This window comes from Pavona decussata, unplaced genomic scaffold (assembly GCF_977016875.1).
Source record: "Pavona decussata unplaced genomic scaffold, jaPavDecu1.1 SCAFFOLD_254, whole genome shotgun sequence".
Lineage (NCBI taxonomy): Eukaryota > Metazoa > Cnidaria > Anthozoa > Scleractinia > Agariciidae > Pavona > Pavona decussata.
In genome coordinates this window covers 4,344,699-4,360,934 of record NW_028145657.1, presented here as the reverse complement: position 1 = coordinate 4,360,934, position 16,236 = coordinate 4,344,699, and the positions used below count along the sequence as shown (strand labels likewise).

The window sequence follows — 16,236 nt, the reverse complement described above, 5'->3', positions numbered from 1 at the left end:
AGTATTGTTTGGGAAAGAGGGACAAAGGGAATGAATTACATTATTATTAAAATATACTAAATTGAGAAGTGAATTACTTTAATTAATAAACAACTTTTAATTAGAAACTCACTTGGTTTAGGGGTTGATGCATTCAAATCCTTAATTGACATTTCTGTTTGTCTATCCTGAGCCAGCCAACAGTTGCAAGGAAACGTGTAATGGTTGCCATAAGAAGGTACATCAATTTCAACTTCTTTTACGTGCAGGCCTGTTCCATACTCCATATGATCATGGCTAAGTTTAATTCTCTCCACCTGAAGATCATAAGTACATAAATATTACATTAAGATACAGAGTAGACTGTACATGTATCAGCCATCCAGATGCAATTTGACTACAATGAATGTAGGGTTCGTGCATGCCAAATGACTCATCTAAGAGATAGAATTATTAATACCATATTGATTAATTAATTAGTCAGAGCAGCTTTCATTTGAGTGTCATAAATTAAACCAAATTAATTACTCTAACTTGCCGAGCAAAACAGATGTAAAGAACATGATGACCAATCAAAATCTGAATACATGTAGCTGCGACAAGCATCAGGGAAAATACATTGTACGTCCAAGGAAGTCACATTATTTTATTAATTTTGGTTTTGCTAATTTTCATTGGCGGAGAAAGTGGTTGCAAGCTTTGCCAACCAATCAAAGACTGTCATAAAGCGAAACCAAAGCAAACACAAAACATTAATTACTTTCAACACTCAGTAGAAAACCAATGATACTTGTAAAAAGTACATCAAATCAAGTTAAACTACCTTTCCGATGTCCAGCGTAGTAACCATAAACTTGTACTCCTGATCAGTTTCAAACCGGTTTTTCTCGTCTCCTGCTTGTCTCAATTGTATTTTTGCTGTGTTTCCTTTTGATCCAAAAAGCTGTATGTACACATTTCCATCTGTTCCATTGCCTTTTACTTCACCAAGTTTCATGTTGATATTGTACTTCACTGTATTGAGGACAAATGCCAGAATCAACTTTTTCATACAAAGTAACCGTCAGTGTGTGTGCTTTTCCATACAAAAGCTGGCATTGTAATAAATTAAATAATTATTGTCCTACATCAAAATCTGTATCATAAATCATTTTCCAAAAGACCTCCATGTGACCTAGCTACCCCTTCATTATTCCCAAAACATTGCCCCATATGATTCTGCCTAATGCATTTACAAAAGCCTTCATTTTGTACAAAAGTTAATTTCCTGGGAAAAGGCTCTTAGTAAGGAAGTTACACTGGCATTCCTTTGTTAAAAAAAATCGCAGAAGGACAGTGACACTGTAACAGTGACATACAAAGAGTTCTTAAATTTTCGCTGAAATTACAACATTACATGATTTGTACAGTTCAACAGGAAACATAGGGGCTGTCTATTAGTTTTGGGAACAAACTGCGGATCACATGCAAAATAAGAGACAAATCTGGCACCCTTAAGTTCAACACAAAACAATTTTGCCCTCAGCCCTCCTAAGCTATTTAAAAGTCATGTACACAATAAATATTGAAAGGCTCAGTGGGAAAGGGTGTAAGTGTTTAGATTTTGCTGATTTGCTTTTTTTAAGTGTCAGAGCTTTCACTTGATTTATAACACATGTATAACATTGCGTTAATCTTCCACAAAACTTCGACATACAGCTGTGTACTTACCGTTTACATCAGGGAGACCTGATTTTGGATCTGATGGTGTGCGCTGTTTCACTAATGAGGAAGTACGAGGAAGAGTTGATGGTTTTGTTGGCGAGGTCTCTGTACCAGAGGAACTGACTGCTTGCACTGCAATTCAAAATAATGTGGCAATTCAAAATAATAATTAATTAAAAGAAAAATTAAGTGCATGGAAATAATCATTAGGGCTAATCACCCTGCGCTACAATGTACTACTTGACTGAGAAAAAGGCAATTTCTCAGGGTTTTGAGTTTAGAAGAAAGTATAACATGTGTATTGAGAAAGCAATTACACCTTAAAATCAATGTAAAATGCAGTTAATGGTGCATGATCCTTTCTGGTCCCATAAGACCTTTGTCTGGTACTACAGCATGGTAAGCAATAATAAATTTTATGCTTCTCCTTTGTTTGTTACAACAATAGTCAAGGCTGCTACCGAACAGGAGACCGATAGCTAGCCTGGCTTATCCAAGAAAAATAATACTCTGGGCACTAAATTTTTTTGCAACAGCACCAGTCACACCTCATGTGTTGGGCCCAGTTACTTTTCAGCTTTTGGCCTTGTAGGCTCCTTGAAATTTCTCAATAGATCACATTTTTTAGTGGGTCAAGCGTTAAATACCCCGACTAGTCCCCAGTCATCTCTTGCATTGTATGATCTGATATGCAAGAGACTAGCATGGCAATGCAACAAAGGGAAGACAACTGGGGATGAGTCAGGTAAATTTATACCCTCCATTCATGTCTTGGTTGCTGTCTGATGATACGTTCAGTTCCATAAAGCTAAAGTACAGCGCTCCTTCTAATTTGCCCATTGGCTTAGCTTTGAACACTGTCTCTGAGTTATAAAATGCAGCATACAAAGTTCATTCTAATATTACACAGACTACAGTTGTACTGATTTCAAACAGCAGTCATCATGCCAAAAGACCAGTCAAATTTAAAATTTCATTATACCACATGTACAAATATCTAAACAGAAAATTCATTGACATTTCACACTTACCTGGAGTTTCAATGCTGTTAGTGATTTTACGTCCAACTGAAAAAGATGAAGATCTTATTGGCATGGTTACACTGGAAATCTTTGTCCCGCTGCCTGTTGAGCCAACTGATGCGCCACTTGACCTCCTCCCAGTACTGCCACTACTGTAAGTACGTTGCAAAGAACCAGTTTCGCTGGTATCAGAATCAGGCTTTTTGTATGGAAACCTGTCAGTACCTGGTTCAGAACTAGAGTCTCCATTCACCATATAAATTGTCCGTTTGCTACGAACTGTCTGTTGTGACGAGTCTATTCCATTTGTGATCGTCCCATTAACATAACTACCATTTCCCTCAGAGCTTTCTGAGTATTGTCGCTCTATTCTTGTGTTGAATGCATCTTCCTTTATTGTGTGGAATTGACGCACTTCTCGTCTTGTGAACGACTCGTTCCTTGTTGTTTCCCACTGCATCATTAGTGAGCTGCAGAGTGCTTACTGCAACAGTAAACAACAAAACAGAATGACTGTGGCATTGAAAGTTGTATAGACACACAATCAACCAATTTCAATCAACTCATTTGACTCACAAATTTTGAGCCAAACCACCAGATGCACTGTGTGAAGAACTGGGCCCCCATGGCTAAAACTACCTGAACATAATGTGTCACCAGCTCTGAACCCAACAGATCCATGAACCTGATACACTGACAGCACAGTGCAGGGAAGAGTGAAGGGGAGGGGAGGGTGGACTGTGACACAGAACATGCACACATGCACAAAATCATAACAACCCTAATGACAAACCCTTTGACAGTTTGTGCATGCAAAAATGTAGAAAAACAGCACATCATGGGCACATTCAAATGCCAAGCCCCTTTTTAGGGAACGCAATTACTTACTACTTTTGTTGTAAGCCACAGTACAAAAAGGGGCTGATTCAACATCAGCCTTTGATTTTGCCCCATAACCAGTAATAAATATTAAATATTATGTGTAGCCACAAAATATAGCAAAGAGTCTGAAATTGAACAGACAGGGATAATAACATAACCCTCTGAGGTTATGTTTGAGATACAAATTATTGTACCTTGAACTAACAAAAAACAATAACCTAAATCCAACTTATTAATTGAGATAAAATGTGTAGAGCTGAGCTAATTACAGTGATGTCGTAGGGTAAGCTAAATCTTGTTTGCACATAATCAGAAAATTTTTTGAACCGTCACATTTCTTAATTGAACAAAAAGGCAAATTAATTTCAGCGGTCTTCTCAACTGAGAACTTGAATACATCAGCAGTTAAATGCAAGTCAAATCTTATCCATTATGTACATATAAGTTTCACACCTGCTGAAAAAATTGAAAGCATTGAGCTCATACATACAGATAAATTCGTCACAGCCATCCAACTATGCTCTGTGTGGAAGTGTTTGGCGGCCAGTGTGCCAAAACAATCTAATGTACATGGTCCAAAACCAACCAATACCAATATTGGACTGTCTTATGGACGAGTGTGCTTAAGTATATTTTGCAGGTGTTGTCATCTTTTGTTTTAGATGATAAAACTTAGTATGAATTCATAATATAATTATGAATTTTTTAAAGTGGAATAAATATTGGAGGAGTCAGGGAAAGATGGATTTTAGTATCACTGGCTTCATGAACAATCCTCCTACATTTCACTGATGATTTAGCTTATTCACAGAGACTGCAATTACTTCAACTGGAACTATAACCTACCTTTATTCGAATCAATCACTTGAGGTACATGTAAATAATATTCCGTGTTATCAGATGTATCATTGTTTATTTAATAAATGGAAACAAAGGAAGGGAAGTAGACATATCAAAGTCTGGAATCAAGTAGAACAATGATGTACAATCATAAATCCACCCACAAAATAGCATCCGGTATCCTATGCTTTGAAAATTTATTGTATTCAGAGTAAACTAATATGTCAGCTACACTTCACTACCAGAACTTCTGCTCGCAGCACTTCCCTTTCTGTCAAACAAATATGAAAGCCACAATTCACTGCCAGAGCATCTGCTCTCAGCACTTCACCTACCATCAAACAAATGTACATGTGACAGCCACATAAATTTCACTGCCAGAGCAACCTGCTTACAGCACTTCACTTCTTTATTTTATGTCTCTTAATTGATATGTTTACAATATATTATTTGCTGACTTTAGTGGCCAGGTGACCTTGTTGTAGGTCACCTGGCACCCATAAAAGCATGTTTACATCACTGGGGTATCCTCCCATCAGTTATCTTTTTAAATGTTTTTTCTGTGTGCTGGTCAATTGTGTGGCATTAGTTTCGATTTTTTTGGTTAGTACATCATTCAGCCAGTTGTAATATTTTCATATACTAGTAATAATCACAGATTATTGGAGTGCATTTGATTCCTTACATACCACAAATTTAGCTATGGTGGGCTCTTTGCTATTCGTTTTAATTCAATTTGTTTTGAGGTTTTTGTTAACGTTTCATGCAGCTTGTCTTTTATGCAATAATCATCATCTTCACAGAAAATTATATTTGAAGTTTCCTTTTCAAATAAATAACCACAGTTCTACTGCTGCTAAACTAGCCTGTGGCAGAATTTGAAAGAAAAACATTAATAAATTGCTCACAACATTCATATTCTTGAAAAAAGTTTCCTCAGGGCAATCAATGAAAATTATCAGCCCTTGTAATATTAGATACATTATCTGGGGTTGCCAAGAGGCAATCCTATATATAGGATTCAGTATAAGGATTTGTGCCAATGCAAAGGGTATATAGTTTTCAAGTAGTTTACTCTAGGATAGGATGCAAAAAAAATCAGCGAGTTTGTTTTAGAACACTGGTATGTTATGAAAATTGATCATTGATATGGAGAATTAAGTATAAAATTTAAAAATTTATCCCTAGGTTAGCAAGATATCCATGAAATTGTGGGAATTGTGGTATCTTGTCTAAAACAGGATAACAAAATTGCCACCTGAACACTGTCTGGTATGGGAAGGGTACCTCCCACCATCCCTGATGTCCCCCCCCCCCCTAAAAAAATCACTGCAACCAAATTCTCACTATAAACAAAGGCAAACCTTCAATATTACCTGCATAAAGAGTACAACTGTGTAAAAACATTCACCTCTTTCTCTAACCGATAAAATTCACCATTAATCACTTATTATTTTTGAAACCTGAAAGTCGTCGAGAAGATTCTCGTTAGCACCCTAAAAATAGTAAGTCGAACAGTTGATCTTCTTTGGTGACAGCCAAAATCAAGTTTACCACAGTCTTTTTTAGTACTGTTTGAAACAATACACTGTAATCTTAAATGCTTTAAAATACGGTGCAAAAATTGGCATTTTAAAGAAGCTTTCAGGTTTCACTTAAGAAAGGAAATATAACAAATAAGAAATGAACATCCGGCCCCTCAAGGGAATATACGAATCAAAGGAATTATCAGACAAGGTAGCTCAAAACAAAATGAGCTTACATGTGCTCGAGAGGTTAAACATTCTCCATGCGGGTTCAAGGCTTGAAATTAATCCACAGAAAATTGAAAATTATAATCTCAAAAATCTTTTGAAATCGTCTTAGTCCGAAGCCTTATCGTTTGAAAACCTGCCTGGCGCGCGTTCCTAAATCCATGCCAAATATTCTCGGGCGAACTTGTCGCACTATTAAATGTGTTGCTATTTGTCGTTGAAGAGTTTTTTTAGAAGACATATGAGCCCGTTTTGTTTTTGCTATATTGAAATGAATTCCTCAGCCAAATTAAACAGTAGTTACAGTTATAAGTCCTCGTTACTTATGCACAAAGGCCTCCGCAGTGCGTACGATGCAGTTCGGTCCGTCCAAAACAGTTCAGAATGGAACGTTCTGGAACCGAAAACCAGCATTACGGAGCGAAGAAAATAAAATTTAGTTAAATGAAGTGACCAAATGCACTGATTACGCGTAAAACATTACCTTGTTCAAGCACAGCGGCCGCTGTCAGCCCAACAGAAACTCGTAAATTCTCCCGCTTTGAAAAACTCAGCTTATATAAACTTTCTGTCACCGAGCGTAAGCAGCAGAACTCTTGACTTTCTTGACAGCTAGCACATATCGAGTTACAGGGGCTGATCTTTGGCTGATCTGGGAAAGCCCACCAAGAATCGGCAGTATTTGACTGTTTACAATATCAGCAACTGTTTGTTTTGGAGGCGCATTATCTTTCTGTCGCCATATTGGATCTGATGAAACGGACGAGATTTCAAAGGCGGGATTTCACTCGCGTGCGGGATAATGGTGAGGGACGGGATAGAGGGTGATATGCACATGCCCCTTACCCCCTCAGGCATATGCCCATAGGGTAGGGGAAAGTACTGCATGGATCCATAATAAAACTTGTACCACATACTGGGATCGAAATTAACATTCTGTCTGGCGCTGGATGGCGCAAAAAAATTATCGTTGGGTAGCGGGGCCACCTTTGAGGTCGCGATTCCAACAATGATAACTGGGGAGGGGTGAGTAACAATTTGTTGTCGGACAGGTGACAAATCGTTTGATGTGGTTGGAAAAAGAAATGAAGAAAATAATCCCATAAATATTATTTCAGTCAAATTAGAAAAAGGTGACAGAGAGATAACAAGCATATAGGCAAAATTTTGACAAATGGCCAAATCTTTCATGGAAAACAGTGTGACAGGAAAATCGACCGACAAATACACCCCGAACCTCAGTATGACCTCTCGGTTGCAGTATAATGAAAATCGGCTTAAACTGTTTGAGCAAAACTGTTGACGGCGGCCAGGATTTCAACCGGGAAAATTGTTTCGAGATCAGTCGTTTCACGCCAAACGGATGTGGCCAAAATGTTGAGCAAGAGCTATCTAGCCTCCATGAAAAATCACCTCCGAGTAAACTTTTGGCAACACTGAAAGAACTGACATTTGCAAACGTCATGAGATCTGAAAACTTTGCGGGGATGTTATATTGGAAACGGCCACCCGTAGAAATTAATCACTAAATTTGCCACAGAATACGCTGATTGGCTGAAAGCCTATGAAGAGATAAAACTAGTTAATTCTAGATAATCATGCGCTCTTAGCAATTTTAAACTCCCTCGTCCAGACATCACGGCTGTACACCTTTGCACCGTTAGCATTCTTGTGAAGCCTTTTTTTTCTACAACTCGTCCTTTTGGAAGAAGATCAGCATATAATCAGAGAATGAAAAAACGAAAACTTTAAAAAGAATGGTTGGAAATTAATAGACAAACGAAATCAAACTTCCCGACTAAATCTTCGCGAGCAAGTGCTTTTAAGCTTCAAATTAAGCTCAGGATTAAAATCACTGCGGCTTGCAGCATGCACTTACGACATTTTCTTTGCCTGTCGTTTTGTCATTAGACATGTGTCTTCTTTTGTTGGGGTAAAGGAAGCGAAGCGTATGAGGTTTTATATTGACGAATTACCTCATAGAGCTTACGGTTTTTCTAATTTCAGCCCCTTGTAAGAATCAGAGTCGAACCGCCAGTTTCCCACGCTACCCACTTTACTTCGGTTGCAAACAATGCACTGTTTGTAAATCTGGCTAAGCTTATAACATGTAAATTAGTGCTTGTGGGAATGAGTCATCGCCCCTAAAGACAATTTCTTTATTCTTTTGTAAGGCTTGATTGTGGGAAAACTTCACGGTTCAATGGCAGCCTTTACGAAGCAATTAATGATAATCCAAAACATGCCGGGGAGATCTAAATTATTATTACTGACATACTTCGGTAACAGTTTTATAAAGTCGATTATACTGAACAAAAAATTAGTCTCTCTAATTTTTTCAAGTTTTGAATATGAATCTTGTGACCCCCTTGAGTCGTAAGAGGTTGGAAAAAATTGTTTTCCGTTCCATAGAATAATTTAACACAATGGGATTTTCAAAACTCTTGTACATGTAATCTCTGCTATTAAAATGCCCGGGAGACACATAACACAGTCGACCTGTTCTCATCGACAGCTGACTCCAAAGTCGCACTTTGCTTATTTACGGTCGACTCGCTTGGTTCGGTGTCAGGGACCAAAATTCGCTTGTCAGGCGAGTTGAAAATCAATGTCTTCCCTATGAACAAGTCCATCAAATTGCGAAACACAGCGCTCTTCCGTTAATGGGGTTGTCCGATAGTTTCTCCCGCTTTCGCAGAAAACGTAAAATAATTAACTCAGTTCTAAAAAAAAAGGGTTGACCGGTTGAAGTAAGAGATTTGCTGAGCCATTAAGAAGTACATAAGTTTTTATGCCACTTTGAACGGACGGTTTGTGTGCGGGTATAACTGTAGTTAACTCCATAAACTGTTTGATTTCAAGTCATAACGAATATCACCGCCTTGTCCCGATCATCAGACAAACGATTTTCAAATGTCAAAATAAATTTAAAAGGTGCATACAAAGTCTAGACGTTGGTGCAAGCCAGTAAACTGCTCTTACTTAATTCAATCGTGACATGTAATACAAATTGTGATTAATTTCATGCGTACACTGAACCCGGGAACGGCGTAAATGTTTTCTTGTTCTCGTCTTCAGTTTAATTTTTCGAAACCCTTGGAATAGTTAAACATTTCCTCACCTCAAAAGCACGTTTAGCCTTCCAAAACTTCCGCTTTAGTTGCTTTCCTTAGAAACTTTTTTGCTCGTGGAATTTCTGTTGTCGTGAGAATAGCGAGTCACAATGCTAGACGCTAGCTTCTAATACATTTTTCATGAGCTTGTACGGCTGTGACTGCTTGCTGTGCGAGACGACTGGTAACTCATCCAGTCTTGCGTGAAAAACCTCAAGTTAAAATTACTCCAGTTGTACAAGATTACTCAAAGTAAACTATAAAACACTTCTCAGGTGGTACAAAATATTGGCTTCTAGTGCTGGCGAGGTGCAGTATTAGTTTGAAGGCGCCAAATGCTAATGTGGATAAAATTAAATAAACGGGTATTTAATTAGCAGACACTGAGCTGATTTGAGTATAATCGTATAGACAACTGATTCAGGTCACTGTATCTGTTTGGAATCTAAAACGCTTTCCCTGTAATATTCTGAGACGACATAAAAGCAACGCTCAGTATCTCTAAGCTTGACCTGTTACAAGCTTTTACCTGCGGTCAATTTCCCGTCATGTTTGCCAACAACAGGTCTCTCCGTAATTTAATGGAAGATAAAATAAATCTCTTTTATGGTTAGCCTCGAGACATAACATTGGATGTAGTAAGCGACAGCATATGAAGCCTTTGAAGTAACCTATCGGGTTTTAAATTTGATTTACTTTGTTCAACAGGAATTATCACTGCGGAACCTAGTTAATGTACAAATATCACATCAATTAACGCAAATAACATGCGTCTTGGGTGTTACTAAAATGGTTAGTTATCGTTTCAGTTTAAACACTCATTGTCGCACAGTGTAAAAAACTGACTGCCTGGAAACAGCCATCACTTTCCTGCTGTTTCCGGCCAAGGTCGGTCGGCTTGAAATTGATTGATTCTAAATTTATGTCTTTCAAATAAAACTGTAACCACAAGTTTATAATTATATGTGGAATAGTTATGAAAAAAAGAAAATCGGGTTAAACGACAATAACTTTTTCTACTATCTTTTGGTAACTGTACACTAGACACAACATTTTCGACAGGAAAAAGAAATGTTTAGAAAGAGGTTTTTTGCAGCTTTAATTAAATTAAATTATATTTATCAATATTTACTTTGGGCTTCAACATACACCGCTAGAAAAGCGTATTATCAGAATCATAAGTAGATCAAATTCCGACTGAACGATAAAGATCCCAGTAGTACTTGGTATATTAAAACTCAAGAACAAACACTTGCTATAGCTACAACCTGGTTAATCCATGTATTCTCACAAAGGTGACCGGCCTTTTCGTTGCCATCAAGGTTCTATAACAATTTCCCTCAAAACAACCAAATCAGTCCACACTAATACGTCTTACAATACTTGAAACTCCCATGCCTCCCATCTTAACCCCGACTGTCGAACCAAGTAACACCGAGAAATCAGAAACTTTCTGTCAGTTTTCCAAGGAACCAAATTTTATAATTCGCTTGACAACAAATTCACCAACTCGTGTTATTTCAGGCATTTGCTCTTTTAACGACTATGTATAAACTGATTAGCTCTCCTAGCGTATTTTTTATTTCTTTTTTTATTAATTTTTTTCCCTAGATCTCTATCGACTTTACGCCATGGAGTTATCTCTCCCATAAAACCCGTGATTCACTATTAAGTTTTCAGTCAGTCCACCTTTCCAAAATTTCGGCCACTTGAGACATATAAATCATCCGAGATGCACTCTGTTGCATTATTTGTTTGTTTGAAGTAATTTTCACTCACCCATGGAAAATGTTTGTAAAATTAATTTACTCTATTCAGGGGTACCCAGCGGGAACATTTACACTCTTTTCTTTTTATAAGAATTTATTTTATAAGAATATCGAGGCTGAAATTTGCGAAATTTTAAGCGATATTTTAAGAATAAACCCAAGGCTGAGATTTTGCAAAGAATATAATTTTGCGTGTTGAAAATTTACAATTTCACGACATGTTTTTAACTAAACCGTATAAAATTCTTCCTTTCTCTAAACGGCAAAAATAGCCATAAAACGATAAAAACCTGCTCTAGCCAAATGTTCGATGCTAATGACAGTTCGATGAACGGTAGCGGGCTCCTGACGGTAGATGTAATTATACATATGAAAGTCATACGCTGTAATCTAAGAATGTTCACAAGAATATTTTCAGGCTAACATCGGCAGAAAACTGATAAGAATACTCAGCCTTAGCCGGTAAAACAATATTCTTATATATGAAAAAGAGTGTAATCACCCTCGTGATTCCGATGATTTAGATAAAAAAGTGGCCGCGTGTTTATAATCATTTTAGCTGCATGTTCAAACAGACCTACCGAATTAGCCGGAGCGATAGTTCATCCGTGCATAATCGCAAGTTTGAGAAAAACTGAACATGGAAAAAACAAACATTGGAATAAACAAACATTGCCTATATTTAGCCTGAAACGGAGAAGTATTTCAGCTGGAAAATATCTAGAAAAAATATAACAGATTATCAATATCCAGAGACAATTTGACGGGTATCTATCAACGGAAATTAAGATTTTGAGGTGGTTGAAAATTCAGTAAAACTTGAAGGTAATAATTAACAGACGAAATACCAGACAATCTACTACCCGCTACATACCGCATGGAAAGGTTAAGGTTTTAAATTTAATACATTTTTGTAAACTCCCTTCAAACAACACTTTCTTCCAAGTTTGAAGCAGGAGATAACTTCTGGTTATAATGTCAGTAGTTTCTTCAGATTTAGTAAGCTTGTTATCATTGTAAACATGCCTTGTGCATGGCCGAGTTTCGCTAGACATACTCCAATACATGTAGTTCCCCCAAGTACTTGTAGAAGACACTTTTAGTTCTGCTATCATCAATGAATAACTTTTTGGTGTAACTTGGGAGACATCTAATAGTGATTTTAATTTCATAAATTTCAATGAACAACAAAATGGTCCCGTGGCATTCGAGTGTGACTCGCTGTAGATTTTGCCCAGCTGGAGATACATGTATTGCAAATTAGGTTGTCCATAGAAATTTAGTCTAAAGGAAATTCCCTCCCACTCCCCCACTAAAGCATGGATTTGAAATCATGGATCATAATTCGTAAAATAAATTTTTAGTGTCATCTGTGTCATGGAATACTAATATTCTATGATAAGATGAATTATAGGTTATAATGTAAAACTAGATAATAATTTAAAAGTGCATCAAAAAATTATAGTTCATAAAGTTTATATCGCTCCACACCAAATGTACATCCATGTACCGAGTTGTGTATTGTGTTTCCTAAAGGTGTTAACATTTTCAATCAAGTCCTTAAATTGCCTACGTACTAGCATTTAATTTGCAATTTACTTATTGAAATTTCCATAAACGTGTTTCTTTAAAGGGGTACTTTTCTTGTAATTTTTTTCAGATACGCATATCATGTGGACTCATCGCTAGCTTAAAACTAAACAATCCGAATTATTCTTTACCATCATGGTCCACAAAGACAGGTTTACTAGCATTGACCGTCCGCTGTACATAGCAAAATTAATTTAATCGCCAAACCAGTACAACATATACGTAATGAAAGCACGTTAAAACTCTGGCCATGCATGATGCTACAAGAAGCTACAAGACTAGTGTAGTGAATGTTCTTGTAGTCGAGGAGAAGCGGGAAAGTTCGAAGAGCGAAAAGTATATGATAAGTTTGTAATAAAACAACGATTTTCGTTTCTTTGATTTAGTTATGTTTCGACCGGTATTCGCTACAAAAAAAAGCAAACAATTAATTGGACAATTTATTCACTACAGTGGAAGCCATGTCGTAAAAGCAGTTTTCTCTGCCTCGTCGAAAACACAAGAAAACAACTGAAACCGGCATTTTGATCAAAGAAACGGCAAACAAGAACAAATTGATTTGAACTGTTTCTAACTGCAGTTTCCAAGCAAAAAATAAACGAAAATTCTCGACTTTATAACAATAGGAACCGCTGTATCAAAGTTCTCGACTCTAGTTGCGTGACAGTTCTTGATCTGTTTCCCAATTACATTCGAAATTTCATCCATTTAAAGCTATCTATATTGAATAATAAGGACTAATTTACAATCTCAGTCGTTAATTGAGCGAAAACTTGTCTTTGGCTGTTACAAATATCTCTTAGTATCCATCCATTTTTGTATCTACATCCAACGCCATTACTGTGTACACTCGGAAAAGCCACTTGACAGCTGACTTGAAACAATTTCGATCAAAACCAAATTCGCATAGGATGGATAAAACTGCTCTTTTTTTTTTTTACTTACCTGCGGATAAGTCCCCTGCGAGTTACATCCAAAGGTATTTGTCTTTTGGGCGAAACAAGGGTTGAAAATTGCAAAGGAAGGAGTGAAATCCTTAAAGCGTCTGTCATCGATGAATATAAATAAGACAACTTGAATGAAAATTATCATAAAACATAAACAACCTCAAACGTTGTGATGATACATCAATATTTATGATCATTCTCAAGCATAATTAAATGCTCCTGGAGTGAACTGTCAAAGAGTAACAATGCAAGTTGAACCCTGAGCGTTCTTACTACTGGCCAAAACCCTTTGTATAGCAACGGCATAAGAGATAACATTTACAGCGCTTATTTTAAAGATAACTTATATCCTGTTTAGGGTGATCGATATCACGTTTAAAGCAACATTTCGGCCACCTTACAAGTTTAAATCGTTAGGGACAGGATGCGTCACAGACCGTGAATCCGTAGTTTCGTACAATGCCGTGACATCCGCTTGGATAGCAGAGCAACCGGGGTGAGCCTGGCCCCGGCCAGGTGTCATTTTAACGGCAGGTGAAAGACAGCAAGATGCGCGCACGCAACACGACCATATTTATGATCATTCTCAAGCATAATTAAATGCTCCTGGAGTGAACTGTCAAAGAGTAACAATGCAAGTTGAACCCTGAGCGTTCTTACTACTGGCCAAAACCCTTTGCATAGCAACGGCATAAGAGATAACATTTACAGCGCTTATTTCAAAGATAACTTATATCCTGTTTAGGGTGATCGATATCACGTTTAAAGCAACATTTCGGCCACCTTACAAGTTTAAATCGTTAGGGACAGGATGCGTCACAGACCGTGAATCCGTAGTTTCGTACAATGCCGTGACATCCGCTTGGATAGCAGAGCAACCGGGGTGAGCCTGGCCCCGGCCAGGTGTCATTTTAACGGCAGGTGAAAGACAGCAAGATGCGCGCACGCAACACGACCAAACAGGAGGCTTGCTCTTGCCCGGGGTCTCTCTTTGTTTTAGCATATGTAAACTTCCTCTATCCATTTGTAAAATATTAAAATATCATCCATTAAACTAATGTTATTCTAAACTAAAAGACAGAATTTGAAAAACACTTGTTTTACTTAAAGGAGAGAATCTATAAGAAAAATTCCATTTTCCATAAATGAAATAAATTAAAAAAAATTCGAATCAACAAGTTTTTCGAAATTGATTTAACTATAAAAGTTAACGTTAAAAGAGAACGACGTTTCGACCGTCCGACGGTCATTTTCAAGTTCAAAATGAGAAGTAAAATATGTGTTTATATACAATTGTGAAAAAACTAATGAGATGCTGACTTAAAAAGCTCTAAGATATTCACATCTAAACAATATCAAAAATAATAGCGTGAATGATAAATACAAAGGAACGCTAAAAACGATAAAAGGTATTTAAAAGGTATTTAAAAGTGAAATAATTAAACAAATAACTTCGCGCGGATCGAGTCGCATTGTTTGTTCAGTTTCGGCTTTAGGTCGCGAATAAACAACATCTCGAAGATCAAGCAGTCGAGTTTGCTCTGACACTTTCTCAGGATTCTGAAGTTGCTTTTAATGGTCTCTGGATCCTGTCCATGCTCGTCCTTTACATGATTGCCAATGTGTTCCTCCACACGTTGATGCAAGTCAGCAAGTCAGCATCTCATTAGTTTTTTCACAATTGTATATAAACACATATTTTACTTCTCATTTTGAACTTGAAAATGACCGTCGGACGGTCGAAACGTCGTTCTCTTTTAACGTTAACTTTTATTTAAATTAAAAAAAATTGTCAGCTAAATAAACTATCACAGCCAATTGCACTTGACTAGTGTTATCATTCATGGATGTTCAAAGAAGTGAGTTTCATATGACAATCCGTCTCAGAGAAAAAAAAGAAAAGAAAGAAAAACCAACAACAACAACAACAACAACAACAACAAAAAGGCTCTGTGGAAACCAACGATTATTTCCATCATTATTAGACATAATAGCAGGTAATGTTCATATGAAACCGTCTTCAGAGCTTTTAAATTAAACTTAACCGCTCTTGATTTTAGTAATTTCAGAAAGGTCTGGAGAGCAGGAAAGTCACAACAAGTTTTACTGATGTAAAACGACGATTTTCAATTTAACACTGGACATGTTTCGGCAGAAACTTCTACCTTTTTCAATGCAAATGCTACAGATTTTGTCCTCTCGACCAACCATGGAAGACGTTGCAAACGGTAGAGGTCCCCCCTCCCTTCCCCGTTTATCCACAAGATGTGCAAAGCTTCTTTATGTTGGGATGGAATGTAGCGCTGGCTTGATCAATTACATGAAAGCAATAGCTGGAACTTTAAAAGACACGGCAATGCTCAGAATTCTGTAGATGTTTTCCGATGTGTGAGTTTCTATCCGTAGTTAGGTGTTGACGGAAACGTGTTGAAAAGGGTTCACCGACATAACAGGCATTACAGGCTACACAAGATGAAAACTTGTACACGGCGCCTGAAAGAAGAGCACCAGGGGTAGGATCTTTCATACTTAACAAGGAACCTATTTTGAATGAAGAGAAGATTAATTTGATATCTATGTTTTTACAATATCGTCTCACTATACCCCAGTTACGCGTTTCTGTGTGATGCTAGTAA

General features: G+C 37.2%; 1 protein-coding gene across 1 annotated transcript in view; it reads right to left on the bottom strand.

Moving 5' to 3' along the window:
• LOC146456697 (lipoxygenase homology domain-containing protein 1-like) overlaps nt 1–6,941 on the bottom strand; it is a 50,136-nt gene extending 43,195 nt beyond the window's left edge. Inside the window, exons 1-5 of the mRNA XM_085093040.1 lie at nt 6,666–6,941; nt 2,715–3,189; nt 1,690–1,815; nt 803–993; nt 113–296 (exon numbers count right to left, since the gene is read on the bottom strand). Of these exons, the coding sequence (XP_084949166.1) occupies nt 113–296; nt 803–993; nt 1,690–1,815; nt 2,715–3,168 (955 nt within the window). The 5' untranslated portion in view covers nt 3,169–3,189; nt 6,666–6,941. The remainder of the gene's footprint in view (nt 1–112; nt 297–802; nt 994–1,689; nt 1,816–2,714; nt 3,190–6,665) is intronic.
• Between the last annotated feature and the right edge of the window lie 9,295 nt (nt 6,942–16,236).